The 12,343-nt window shown below is 41.4% G+C and overlaps 1 protein-coding gene across 7 annotated transcripts in view; it reads right to left on the bottom strand.

The window, feature by feature from the left end:
- Positions 1–12,343, bottom strand: part of CDC14B (cell division cycle 14B) — a 150,228-nt gene that overhangs the window by 36,844 nt on the left and 101,041 nt on the right. For all 7 annotated transcript variants that reach the window (XM_030193631.1, XM_030193633.1, XM_030193634.1 and 4 more), the window contains exons 10-11: positions 1,924–2,062; positions 566–728 (exon numbers count right to left, since the gene is read on the bottom strand). In XM_030193631.1, coding sequence (XP_030049491.1) covers positions 566–728; positions 1,924–2,062 — 302 coding nt within the window. The remainder of the gene's footprint in view (positions 1–565; positions 729–1,923; positions 2,063–12,343) is intronic.

Raw genomic sequence — 12,343 nt, 5'->3', positions numbered from 1 at the left:
CTGCACTGTGTGTTTTCTTAAGCAGTCTTTCACATTTCAAACAATGAAGAGGGAAAAGAGGTGTTACACAATACTGTACAAATACATTTTATATATATAAAGATTACCATTAGGAAACCAAGAACCTTCAATCTCTCTCAAAGCTGGATGGTGCCCTGTAACTTTTCACTCTTCTTCTCATACTTGTGGCTCTGTATGACAAAACTGGCCAGTGGGGAAGATAGCAGTGTCTAAGCAAAGCCTACAGAAGAACATGATTTTGGCATATACTGCGTGTCAATGCTAAGACTGTAAGCCTTACTCTCAGGATGCGACCAAACACAGAACTACAAAAAGTAGGGAAGATACTCAATCTACACTCTGTCTTATTTTACACCGGTAAAAACATACTCCAACTTTCTGTCTGGGACTGAGAGGGGAAGACCTGTGCTGAGGAAACATTACTGAGGTCTAGAGATGAAAGGACTAACACACTGGGAAGGATCAGGAGTAAAAACCCAACAGCCGCATCCTAGGAGCCAAGAGCTGTGAACGCTAAGAGCAGCTGGGTTCCGACATGACTTACCAGTTCTGTGTCCTCCTTCCTACTCGTTTTGTTCCTGTGATCACTGATAGAAATGTCATCCACTCCCGACAGGATCAGTGTAACTGATGCTTTATGCTTGCTCCCCTTCTCTTTTAACTTCTTACGGTAAACATCTCCTTCCACCCAGAGTCTGGGCTCTTTACTAATAAAAAGGATGGGAAGAGAAACAAAGCGACACGTGAATAAAACCAAGGAAGTCGTATTAAAACATGACAGTAAGTAAATGTGGGTGTATGAAGGAGGCAGGGCATATTATCTCTCTTTCAAGAGCACCAAGACAAATTGCAACATATCATACAAAACCTTCAATTAATGTGCTCTGTTATATGGATCAATTTTGTGGCACATTATTAGTTTCCTAATAAATCCAAGAGATCCCAAAACAGTCCCGCAGCGCTTATCCATTTTAGACATTAAAGAACAAGAGACCTTTCACAGAGGCAATTTCTTTGACCTAGTTACTTCTCCACTAATCAAATTAGGATTAGATTTCCAAAATTAAATTACTGTTATGTCTTGCTGCTTGAACCGAATGATCTGTCAGGAGGGCTCTCTTCCTGGGATCCAGTAGCACCACAGCATGACACAGAGGATCTTACTTAGGTCAATGCAATTCGTTGGGTACTGTCCTACCAAAAGCCCTACAATTAGGGCAAGGGTTTGCTGTGGGGTCACAAAAATTGCAGGATACCTATATACTACCTGTCCCCACCCCCTTTTTTTAATGCTATCTTCTTTTCTTTCTTTATTCCTATTTTGGGGACTGGATGATAATTTTTGTAAATTGGGAGTAACTGAATGTTAGTATTGATGCAAAATGCTAGTTAGTTTGTTAGCAATTTTGTGGTTTACCTCCTAGCTTGTTGCTGTTATCTTTAGCTTTATCCTTCCTGTGTTGTACTTGTTAAAATTCTCTGCTAATTGTTTGTAGCCCGTTATTTATTTATTTGTTACATTTATATCCCACGTTTTCCCACCTATTAATAGGCTCAATGTGGCTTACATAGTGCCGGAGAGGCGTTACAGACTCCGGTGAAAACAAATACAAAGTGATGTTGTGGTAAGATAAAGTTCATGTGGCACAGCCACACTAGGGAATCGTACAACAGAAGAGTTGTGTTATGTCCATTATGTTCTTTAGTTTTGTTGTGTTGCAAAGATCAGGCATTTATGTAGGATCGGTAGGGTATGCCTTTTTAAACAGGTTAGTTTTGAGTGTTTTCCGGAAGTTTAGCATATATATATATGCTTAGAAAGGTTGATAGGGAAAACCATAAAACTGTCTTCAAAGCCTGAATGCACTGTAGCACCACTACAGACAAGCTGGGCCTGCTTACTTCACCAAAAACTGTTGCTGTGGCCCAATCACTGAGCCAGGTCGGCATATCCTGATCCAGGCGATGCTCTCTCCTGCTGTCATCCGGTAATGTTTCATCATGTAGCATGCTATGAGCGTACCCGTCCTGCCAAGGCCAGCTAAGGTACAGGAAAAGATCAGATCAGATGAAATACCTCATGATGTGTGCAGAAAGCCCATCAAATTATAGTTTCCCCATTTTAACGCATGCTATGAAGCATATTTAATCCTATGCAAAAATCCCCCCCCCCCCCCCAAAAAAAAAACATTTGCCTTTTTCAAGTTTAACTTATATAATTTAAAACCTCTTGTTGAACTTGTGCAATACGCTGTGGAGAGTATATTTATTTGCTCTTCAAAAGGACCACTTTAACCTCACAACCCTGAGAAAACATAACTTTCTCCAGGTTTTGTGGCTCTGTACATACTGTTGCTTCCTTCCCCTGTGGCACTCTACCTGTTATTCCTGACTCACTACAGTCTCATACCGTGACTTCCAGTGCTAAATCTTCATTTCTACTTAAAAATGCTTGCTTCTTGGGCATTATTTAAAACTCTGAAGTATTTGAATTTCTCTGTCATAATCCTAACTCTTCCTTTTCCTCTAAGGTACACATATGTAGACTTAAGTCTTATCTCATAGCTTTTGAAACAAGGCCTACACCAGAGATTTTCAACCTTTTTCATCACATGGCACACTTACACAGCGCAAGAATTGTCAATGTATACCCCTACACATGGCCCAGAATTTTACTTTCTACCACACCTCCACATGGTCCAGCATTTACCTTCTCCACCTCCCACCTGCACCCTCATACATGGTTCAGCATTTTACCTTCTCCCCTACCCTCATAGAGTCCAGCATTTACCTTCCCCCCCCCCCCCCCCCCAAATAGTCCAGTATTTACCTTCTCTTCTGCCCATCCTCACAAATACTCCAGCATCTCTCCCTCCTGTCCCTTCTCAAGCCGGCAACCAGGCATCTCCCCTTGTCTCTCGACTCTGCCCCCCTCAGAGGATCTTTTTAAAAGTTTTGTCTCTAGCGGTCAGTGGCAGCGAGTAGCAATTCATACAGCCTGCTCGCACCAACCCCGGTGCCATTTTTCTTTTTTCAGACAGGAGCAAGCAGACTATGCCTCTTCCCTGAGGAAGTTTTACGAAACTTGGCCATGTCGGCGGAGGTTCTCCTGTGAGTAGAAACTGCTGCCGCTTTCTAAGATAAGTGCTGAGTTACTATGCACGCTTATGAAATTCATGAGATTTGGCTTACTGCACTTAAGGAGGTTTTTATAAAAAAAGAAAAAAAGCACTATTATAAAAAATATATATATTGAAGGGTGATCCGATGAAGATTTGCATCACTACCATTTTTTCATAATTGAAAAAGGAACATAGTTTCTCATGGTGTGATTTGTGACAATATCTGATGATCCCCCCCAAAAATGTGACATATCCTTCCCATTTACAGAATAGCATCTAAGTGTTTCCACGCGGATCTGCAAAGGAGGCATGGCAGGGGACATTCCCTTAAAATGCACACAGTGTTATACAATTCAGGGGATCTGCGCTCAACTTGGTTTCAGTTAGTTTAACTTCTCACGCCCAAAGTTGAGCACAAATCCCAGCACTATGCGCTATTTTATAAAGAACGTCAATCTCGCAACGCCTGCTATAGAATACCGTTCAGTGCCAAGCTTTTACTTTGGCGCTGAATTTTGAGTGCCATTTACAGAATTTCCCCTGCAGTGGTTGATTCTGTTACATGCATAGCTGGACATTACCGCCTTAACTCCACCCAGGCATTACAGTGGTGGAAATAAGTATTTGATCCCTTGCTGATTTTGTAAGTGTGCCCACTGACAAAGACATGAGCAGCCCATAATTGAAGGGTAGGTTATTGGTAACAGTGAGAGATAGCACATCACAAATTAAATCCGGAAAATCACATTGTGGAAAGTATATGAATTTATTTGCATTCTGCAGAGGGAAATAAGTATTTGATCCCCCACCAACCAGTAAGAGATCTGGCCCCTACAGACCAGGTAGATGCTCCAAATCAACTCGTTACCTGCATGACAGACAGCTGTCGGCAATGGTCACCTGTATGAAAGACACCTGTCCACAGACTCAGTGAATCAGTCAGACTCTAACCTCTACAAAATGGCCAAGAGCAAGGAGCTGTCTAAGGATGTCAGGGACAAGATCATACACCTGCACAAGGCTGGAATGGGCTACAAAACCATCAGTAAGACGCTGGGCGAGAAGGAGACAACTGTTGGTGCCATAGTAAGAAAATGGAAGAAGTACAAAATGACTGTCAATCGACAAAGATCTGGGGCTCCACGCAAAATCTCACCTCGTGGGTATCCTTGATCATGAGGAAGGTTAGAAATCAGCCTACAACTACAAGGGGGGAACTTGTCAATGATCTCAAGGCAGCTGGGACCACTGTCACCACGAAAACCATTGGTAACACATTACGACATAACGGATTGCAATCCTGCAGTGCCCGCAAGGTCCCCCTGCTCCGGAAGGCACATGTGACGGCCCGTCTGAAGTTTGCCAGTGAACACCTGGATGATGCCGAGAGTGATTGGGAGAAGGTGCTGTGGTCAGATGAGACAAAAATTGAGCTCTTTGGCATGAACTCAACTCGCCGTGTTTAGAGGAAGAGAAATGCTGCCTATGACCCAAAGAACACCGTCCCCACTGTCAAGCATGGAGGTGGAAATGTTATGTTTTGGGGGTGTTTCTCTGCTAAGGGCACAGGACTACTTCACCGCATCAATGGGAGAATGGATGGGGCCATGTACCGTACAATTCTGAGTGACAACCTCCTTCCCTCCGCCAGGGCCTTAAAAATGGGTCGTGGCTGGGTCTTCCAGCACGACAATGACCCAAAACATACAGCCAAGGCAACAAAGGAGTGGCTCAGGAAGAAGCACATTAGGGTCATGGAGTGGCCTAGCCAGTCACCAGACCTTAATCCCATTGAAAACTTATGGAGGGAGCTGAAGCTGCGAGTTGCCAAGCGACAGCCCAGAACTCTTAATGATTTAGAGATGATCTGCAAAGAGGAGTGGACCAAAATTCCTCCTGACATGTGTGCAAACCTCATCATCAACTACAGAAGACGTCTGACCGCTGTGCTTGCCAACAAGGGTTTTGCCACCAAGTATTAGGTCTTGTTTGCCAGAGGGATCAAATACTTATTTCCCTCTGCAGAATGCAAATAAATTCATATACTTTCCACAATGTGATTTTCCGGATTTAATTTGTGATGTGCTATCTCTCACTGTTACCAATAACCTACCCTTCAATTATGGGCTGCTCATGTCTTTGTCAGTGGGCACACTTACAAAATCAGCAAGGGATCAAATACTTATTTCCACCACTGTATATGGTGCCTTTTGAAAACTGGTGGCTTTGTGAATTATATGTTTAGCTGCTGCCAGTAAATATATAGTGCCTTTTGAATACTGACCCTGAACCATTCTTCAATCCTGTTAACAAAAGATCCTTAAGGCACTCTACTAAATTGCCCTGCGTTCCTGCCATTTTTTGCTACATGACTGAATGCTTCTCTGTGCTGCTGTTTCTGTCTTTTAGGTCTCCCTTGAACTGTGTTGGTTCTCTGCTATTGCCCACTTACTGCAGCGTCTCCCAAATGTCTCCCCTTCACAATATTTTTTAAACTGCACTTCACGGTACTGTTCTCTGTCGGGACGGCGCGTGCCACTGTATTCTCAAGGTTTATATTTTTGATGATATTTCACTTTCTTCAAGATGGTGCTTAGGTCCTGGATTATTCTCTGTGCTGCCTTACTTGTAACTCGAGCTTTCTGGAGCTGTTATTGCCTTGACTCCTTCGTTCCAAGAGCTATTCTGTATAAATATCTGATCCAGGTCCACATTACAATGCATTGAGAGGTATGGTACCATGATTACATGCGACCACAAGCACACTTCCTCTCAGCTGTTTCTTTCTATGTTGCCTCTCCTGATAATTCCGCTAGGTACCTTTCCATCAGTCTCTTAACCCTAGAACGCATGACGTTAAAAATATACATATTAACGTCATGGGGGCCTTTTAGGCCCCCATGCACATAATGTAGAAAAACACACTTAAATAACTTTCACAAGTTTATTTCAAAATTGCTCAATAAAATATGAATAGTGGACAACATTTTAATTATAATTTTTCACAGAAAACACCAAAAAATCTTTTTTTTCCCAAATTTCACGCAAAGACATGAAAACACACAAAAATGCATAGAAATCTATAGCAAACTAGCTGCAGCTACATTTTTATTCTAACTTTCTTTTCTATTATATTAGTCTTCCAAACAATTCTGACATGTTATTTTTTCAGAAGAGTGTTCTTTGCAAACAGTTTCCTTACAAGTGGAACAATATCGCTCAGTTTTCCTCTCTATGTTTCTTGGACACATGAAACAACGCTTTCGTTTTCTTTCTCCTGGCTCTGGAGTAATCTGAAACTGTACGCCACACCGTTTCATTGCTTCTTTAGTTTTCTTTGGCAAGCATTTCAAGTCGCTTCGCTCTATCATGTGAGGTATTACAAGTTCATGACAAAGGTCCTTCAAGAATAAGCGTCTCCTGTCCTTCCTCTGTGCATGAAATTCAGGATGAGTTTCTGTATAAATAATGAATGAATTTAGGGCTGCTACATCAAGCATATTTGAAAATAGTACTACAGGCCATCGTTTTGTTTGCCTCTTACACGAATATTCTCCCACCATCTCATCCATTTTATCTACACCTCCTTTTGTTGCATTGTAATGCAGGATGATTTCTGGTTTCAATTTTTGGTTATTGCTGTCAACACTGCAATCGTGATGCATGGTACTGAGTAAAATTACAGATTTCTTCTTCTTTGCCTTGTAAGATACCAAAGTCGCTTTGTTATTGAATCCAAAGACACTCTCATAAAGTGCTCGCTGACGATTGTGTTTGAGTGCTGCTGGAATTTCTCGTCTGTTTTGCTTTATAGTACCAACAAGTGTAATAGCTTTTGCAAGCAGAAAATTGCCTAGTTCAACATTGGTGAAATAATTGTCCATGGTGATGTTTCTACCTGAATTGAATATTGGAACAGCAAGAGTTTTGACTATTTCAGACCCCAGATCCTTCTGTACTGGTGCACCAACCTCTTTGCCACAGTAGATTACGCCATTTATGCCATAATAATTTGCAGAATCACACATCCAGAAGATTTTTATACCGTACTTGGCTGGCTTGCTGGGCATGTATTGTATGAATTTGCAGCGTCCTCTGAATGGTACAAGTTGCTCATCTACAGTAACATTAGTACTAGGATTGTAAAGTTTTGTGCAATTTTTGATAAATATGTTCCAGATATAACTGATAGGGGCTAATTTGTCTGTTTCAAACCTCGCTGCACGAGTTCGCTTATCATCAAAGCGAATGATCCTTCTAATTTCCTCATATCTGCCCACTGACATTGTCGCCTTATAGTGTGGATCAGAAAGTGGGTCCAGAAATAATTCTCGTATTGGGACATCATACGATTTTTGACTCCCTGCCAGCAGGAAAAGTCCAATATATGCATAAAGTTCCTCTTTTGAGATATTTTTCCAGGACTTATTTTTTGCTGAAGCGATACGTCTTCCTTCTAGGTTTGAACATAATAGGACCTCTTCTGCAATATTGTCAGAAAAATAAGTACAGAATACATCTTTAGGGGTAAAGTAACTGGGACTTCCCACAGCTCCTTGAGCCTGTCTCACAATATTGTGTATTGGAGTACGTCCGACTAATGTAGGATTACTGTCCCAAAAAACATTCGTTTTGGATGTTCTACTTATCACTTCTTGAGGATCCACTAGATTCACTTCTTCATCATCAGAAGAATCACTGGATGAGGATGTTTGATTAGCTGGTGGCAGATATTCTTCATCAGACAAAGATAGTTCACTTTCATCATCGCTTTGAAACATAATCGCTTCAATCTCTTGGTCAGTCAGACACTTGGAGGAAGACTGTGCCATTGCTGACTAGATGTTAGAAAATGAAACAGATTTCCTCTCAACAGCTTATCTTATCACAGGTCCTTCAGCAATTAGCTCACAGTGTATACTGTCCTCAGTGTTCAGAGGACCTGAGGTGATGTCATGGCCTTATCACTCCCTCCAAAAATCACATGACATCCTCACATGTTATTATCCACACCCTGGCCCCTCCACCAGCATTACTGAGTACAAATAAAGTAACTTGAGACACAAACACTTCTGAGAACATGATAAAAACAGCGGGGGCCTAAAAGGCCCCCAATTCGTACAGATGTAGTTTTCACCAAACAAGCATTGTTACACCATAATGCCTATGAAAAAAAATTATATGAACAACTGGATATTATCAACAATGACATACTTGAGTAATACCTTGAGTTTCAAAATTCTAACTAAAGTAATTTTGCAGATAATAGCAAAAATGTAAGCATGGGGGCCTAAAAGGCCCCCAATATGCGTTCTAGGGTTAAACTGTAGATCAATGCGTGAAAAAAACGGTGAAATTAGGGATCTTACTACTTTCTCTAGGCTTGACCGAAACCTGGGTTTGGAACGGGGAAGAAAGTTACCTGTATGAATCTCTCCCTGCTATGAGGTCTTTTTCCTTGCTAGGTCAGTCAGGAAAGGAGGTGGGGTCACCATCTTCTACTCTTCTGCACTTCAGGTTACTGAACTCCCCTCCCTCCTTGCCTACTTCTGAGGTACTCGCTATTCGTATTTCTGCACCAACTCCACTTAATATATTTCTTTTTTACTGCCCACCATCTCTCATGTCGGATCAATGGGATTAGTGTACCAAGCCCTTAGTGATATTTCTATGCATTTCCCTAATGTACTGATTCTTTAAACACTCATGTTTGATGTTCCTCAACTGATTCACTCTAAAGCTCTTCTGTTTCTTATCTCTGATCTTGACCCCTCTCAGTGGGTTTCCTATCCAACTCACCAGGGTGGTCATACCCTGGATCTGGTTCTTGTTCCTTCAGACTCACTTTCTTCTCTAAATTCTCCTATAAGTCAATTCCATGGTCCAACCACCTTGCAATCACTTTCTCAATCAACTTCCCAGCCCATATTATTCCGGTAAAAGCTTCTCCGAAATGGTCTCATAACCTGTCCCTCTTAAACTTCTGTGCACATCCTTCTAGTAATATTTTGTTTCCTCCCAATTTCACCTTTTAAGTCTTGATGACCGGACTAACAAATTGCATTTAGTCCTTTCTCATACTTTGAACCAAATTGCTCCACTGGTACCAGTCCATCATGTTCTCTAAAAACTTACAAAACCTTGGTATCATAGCGGTCTTCGTCTACTCAAACTCCAGTCTCCGAAAGGCCAAATGTTCCTGGAAGAAATCTAGAACTCCTGCAAGTTTGACCACATATAAACTTAAGCTTCGGGACTACAATTTTGATCTTAGGAGTGGAAGAGTGGCTTAGTGGTTAGGGTGGTGGACTTTGGTCCTGGGGAACTGAGGAACTGAGTTCGATTCCCACTTCAGGCACTGGCAGCTCCTTGTGACTCTGGGCAAGTCACTTAACCCTCCATTGCCCAATGTAAGCCGCATTGAGCCTGCCATGAGTGGGAAAGCACGGGGTACAAATGTAACAAAACAAAACAAACAAAAGGAAAATATCTTTTGAACAAGATTAACAAAATCCCTAACCCCGCCAGGGAATTGTATTCAATTTTTTGTGACTCCCCAGTGCATACTTCGCAAACATTACAAATACCCAAAGCAGAGACATTCTCCCTTTATTTCTCCACAAAAATTTCAAGTCTCTTTGACTATTCCCAGTACATCCCCATTTTCCCCCTCTCCTGCCCCTGTGGCTACTTCTTTCCCAACATCTTGTTCTCTTTCGCCCCTGCCCTGCTCTACTTTCAAGAACCTTTCCTCAACTTTTAGATACTCATCTTGGTCATCATTTCACCTTCAGACACTGCTCTCTCCCTCAGAAGTCCTTAAAACGATGCGTATCACTCACTGCCAGCTAGACCCTCTTCCATCCACATGGTTTCAGCTTCCAAACTTGAACCTACTGCCTACTATTCTGTTAACAGTAGCCTGTCCAAGGGTCAGGTTCCCACACTTTGGAAGATGGCCATAATTCTCCAAATTCTAAAAAACAAACAAAAAAAAACAAACCTTCCCTTGATCCCTAAAACCAGCTCACTATCATCCAGTTTCCAACCTTTCTTTTCTATCTAAGGTGTAGGAATAAGTAGTCTTCCTTCTAGCTTCATCTTTTATTGAGAACACCTTTGCTCTATACAAGGGGTGTCTAAACCTTAGCGCTTACCAGGTCAGGTTTTCAGGACTTCTCCAATGAATATGCATGAGACCTATTTGCATACAATGGAGGCAGTGCATGCAAATAGTTATCACACATATTCATTGGGGTAATCCTGAAAACCTGACTGGATTGTGGCCCTTGAGGATCAAGGTTGGACAACCTTGCTCTACACCCTAGGCAATCTGGCTTCTGGGCCAACTTTAGCACAGAAACTGTTCTAGCTTGTCTTCTTAGTAAAATCCATACTCACTTAGATAGGCACAATATTGTAATGGCTGTCTCACTTGATCTATTGGTTGCTTTCGACTTAGTTGATCACACTTTCTTACTACCCTGCCTTTCTTCTCTTGGATTCCATGGTACAGTTCTCTCCTGGTTCCATTCTTTTACTAGATCTATTGGCTGCTTTCAACTTAGTTGATCACACCCTCTTACTACCCTGCCTTTCTTCTCTTGGATTCCATGGTACAGTTCTCTCCTGGTTCCATTCTTTTCTTTCAAACAAATCATACAAGGTTGTTACTGACTCCTCTATGTCCTCTCCCCACTTGTTATCCTGTGGAGTTCCCCAGGGCTCTATATTATCCCCTCTTCTCTTTAATCTCTACCTCAGTCCTTTTGCTACTCTTATCCAATCCTCAGGCATCTCTAGTTATTTCTGTGCAGATGATATCCTATTTCTCTTCCCTACAGATCCGCATTCTCCTTCCATTACCCCTCTTCAGAACTTTCTTACTTTGGTTGTTGATTGGTTCGCTGATCATAAAATGGTCCTGAACCCACAAAAAACGGTAGCCTGCTTGTTTACCAGCAGCCCTTCCATCCCTACCTCTCCTCTCCACCTTATGGGAACAAATGTTTTACCAGTCACGTCCTTTTTCTTACTTAGGGGTAATCCTAGACTCCCAACTTTCCTTTGCACAACACATATCCACTATCTGTAAAACTGGCTTCTTTATTTTGCGTCAGTTGTGCTCTGTTTGTCGATATAAGTCCCAATCCTTTCACTCTCTTATACTATCCCTTTTAAGTACAAGGCTTGATTACTGCAATATTTACCTTGGCTGCCCTCACTACGTTATAATCTCTGTAAAACACGGCCATTCGTCTTCTCTGCCACGTATGTTGATTCAAGTGATATTTGCCCCTGTTAAAAACTCATCACTGGCTTTCTGTTGAGCAAAGAATCATGTTTAAACTTCATACACTTACCTTCAGGGTTTTTCAGTTACATCTTCCATGCTAGTTTTCGGTTCTTACCATTCCCTATTCTCCTACCCGTACTTTATTGTTCAATTAACAACCGTCGTTTGGTCCTCCCCGGGCCAAAGAAGGCCAGCCTAGAATTAACACACCATTGCCTTTTTCTTTGCTGTCTCTTTCACTTGTAACTCTCTTTCAAAAGAAATTCAAGGTGAGCTATCTCATGAAAAATTTAAGATAGCCTTAAAGACCTAGCTTTTCACTTTAGCTTTTGGTACCACATAGCTGGGCTTCTTTGGACCATCTCATTACAGGAGTACCCCTACCTCCCTTTTGTTTCTCTCCTTTCCCTTCCTTCTTCCCTTTGTTCAGGTCCCTTCCCCCTCTCTGACTTTTAACTTATGTGGATGGCTTTTATCTTTCCTTTATGAATATTGTAGTTCCTTTCTGTCTCTTCCAGTTCTTTATGTAAACCGCTTTGATCTGCTACGTTAATGAAGGCAGTATAGCAAATGCTAAAAAACTAAACTTTAGTTACGACTAACCTTTCCTATTATCCATCATTCTTCTTTTTTATTCAGGTATACAATACATTCCAAGCAACACCCTTGTTCAGTAAATAACACATTGATATAAAGAAATCCAAAACATAAAAGAACAAAATCTCTTCATCAAATTATTACAGAATCAGCACTATAATACTAAACCACAAATGCCAATTAAGGATATAGTGGTTTACAGAGTAGGTCCAATAGGCAATAGCAGTTTACACCTTATTTGATTGCATTTACAATTTACCTCAAAGCGACTCAGACTTTGCCACAATAAAACACAATCGTGAGATTT

Source organism: Microcaecilia unicolor, chromosome 2 (genome assembly GCF_901765095.1).
Source record: "Microcaecilia unicolor chromosome 2, aMicUni1.1, whole genome shotgun sequence".
NCBI lineage: Eukaryota > Metazoa > Chordata > Amphibia > Gymnophiona > Siphonopidae > Microcaecilia > Microcaecilia unicolor.
The sequence above is the reverse complement of the archived record's forward strand: the minus strand, read 5'-3'. Positions and strand labels throughout refer to the sequence as shown.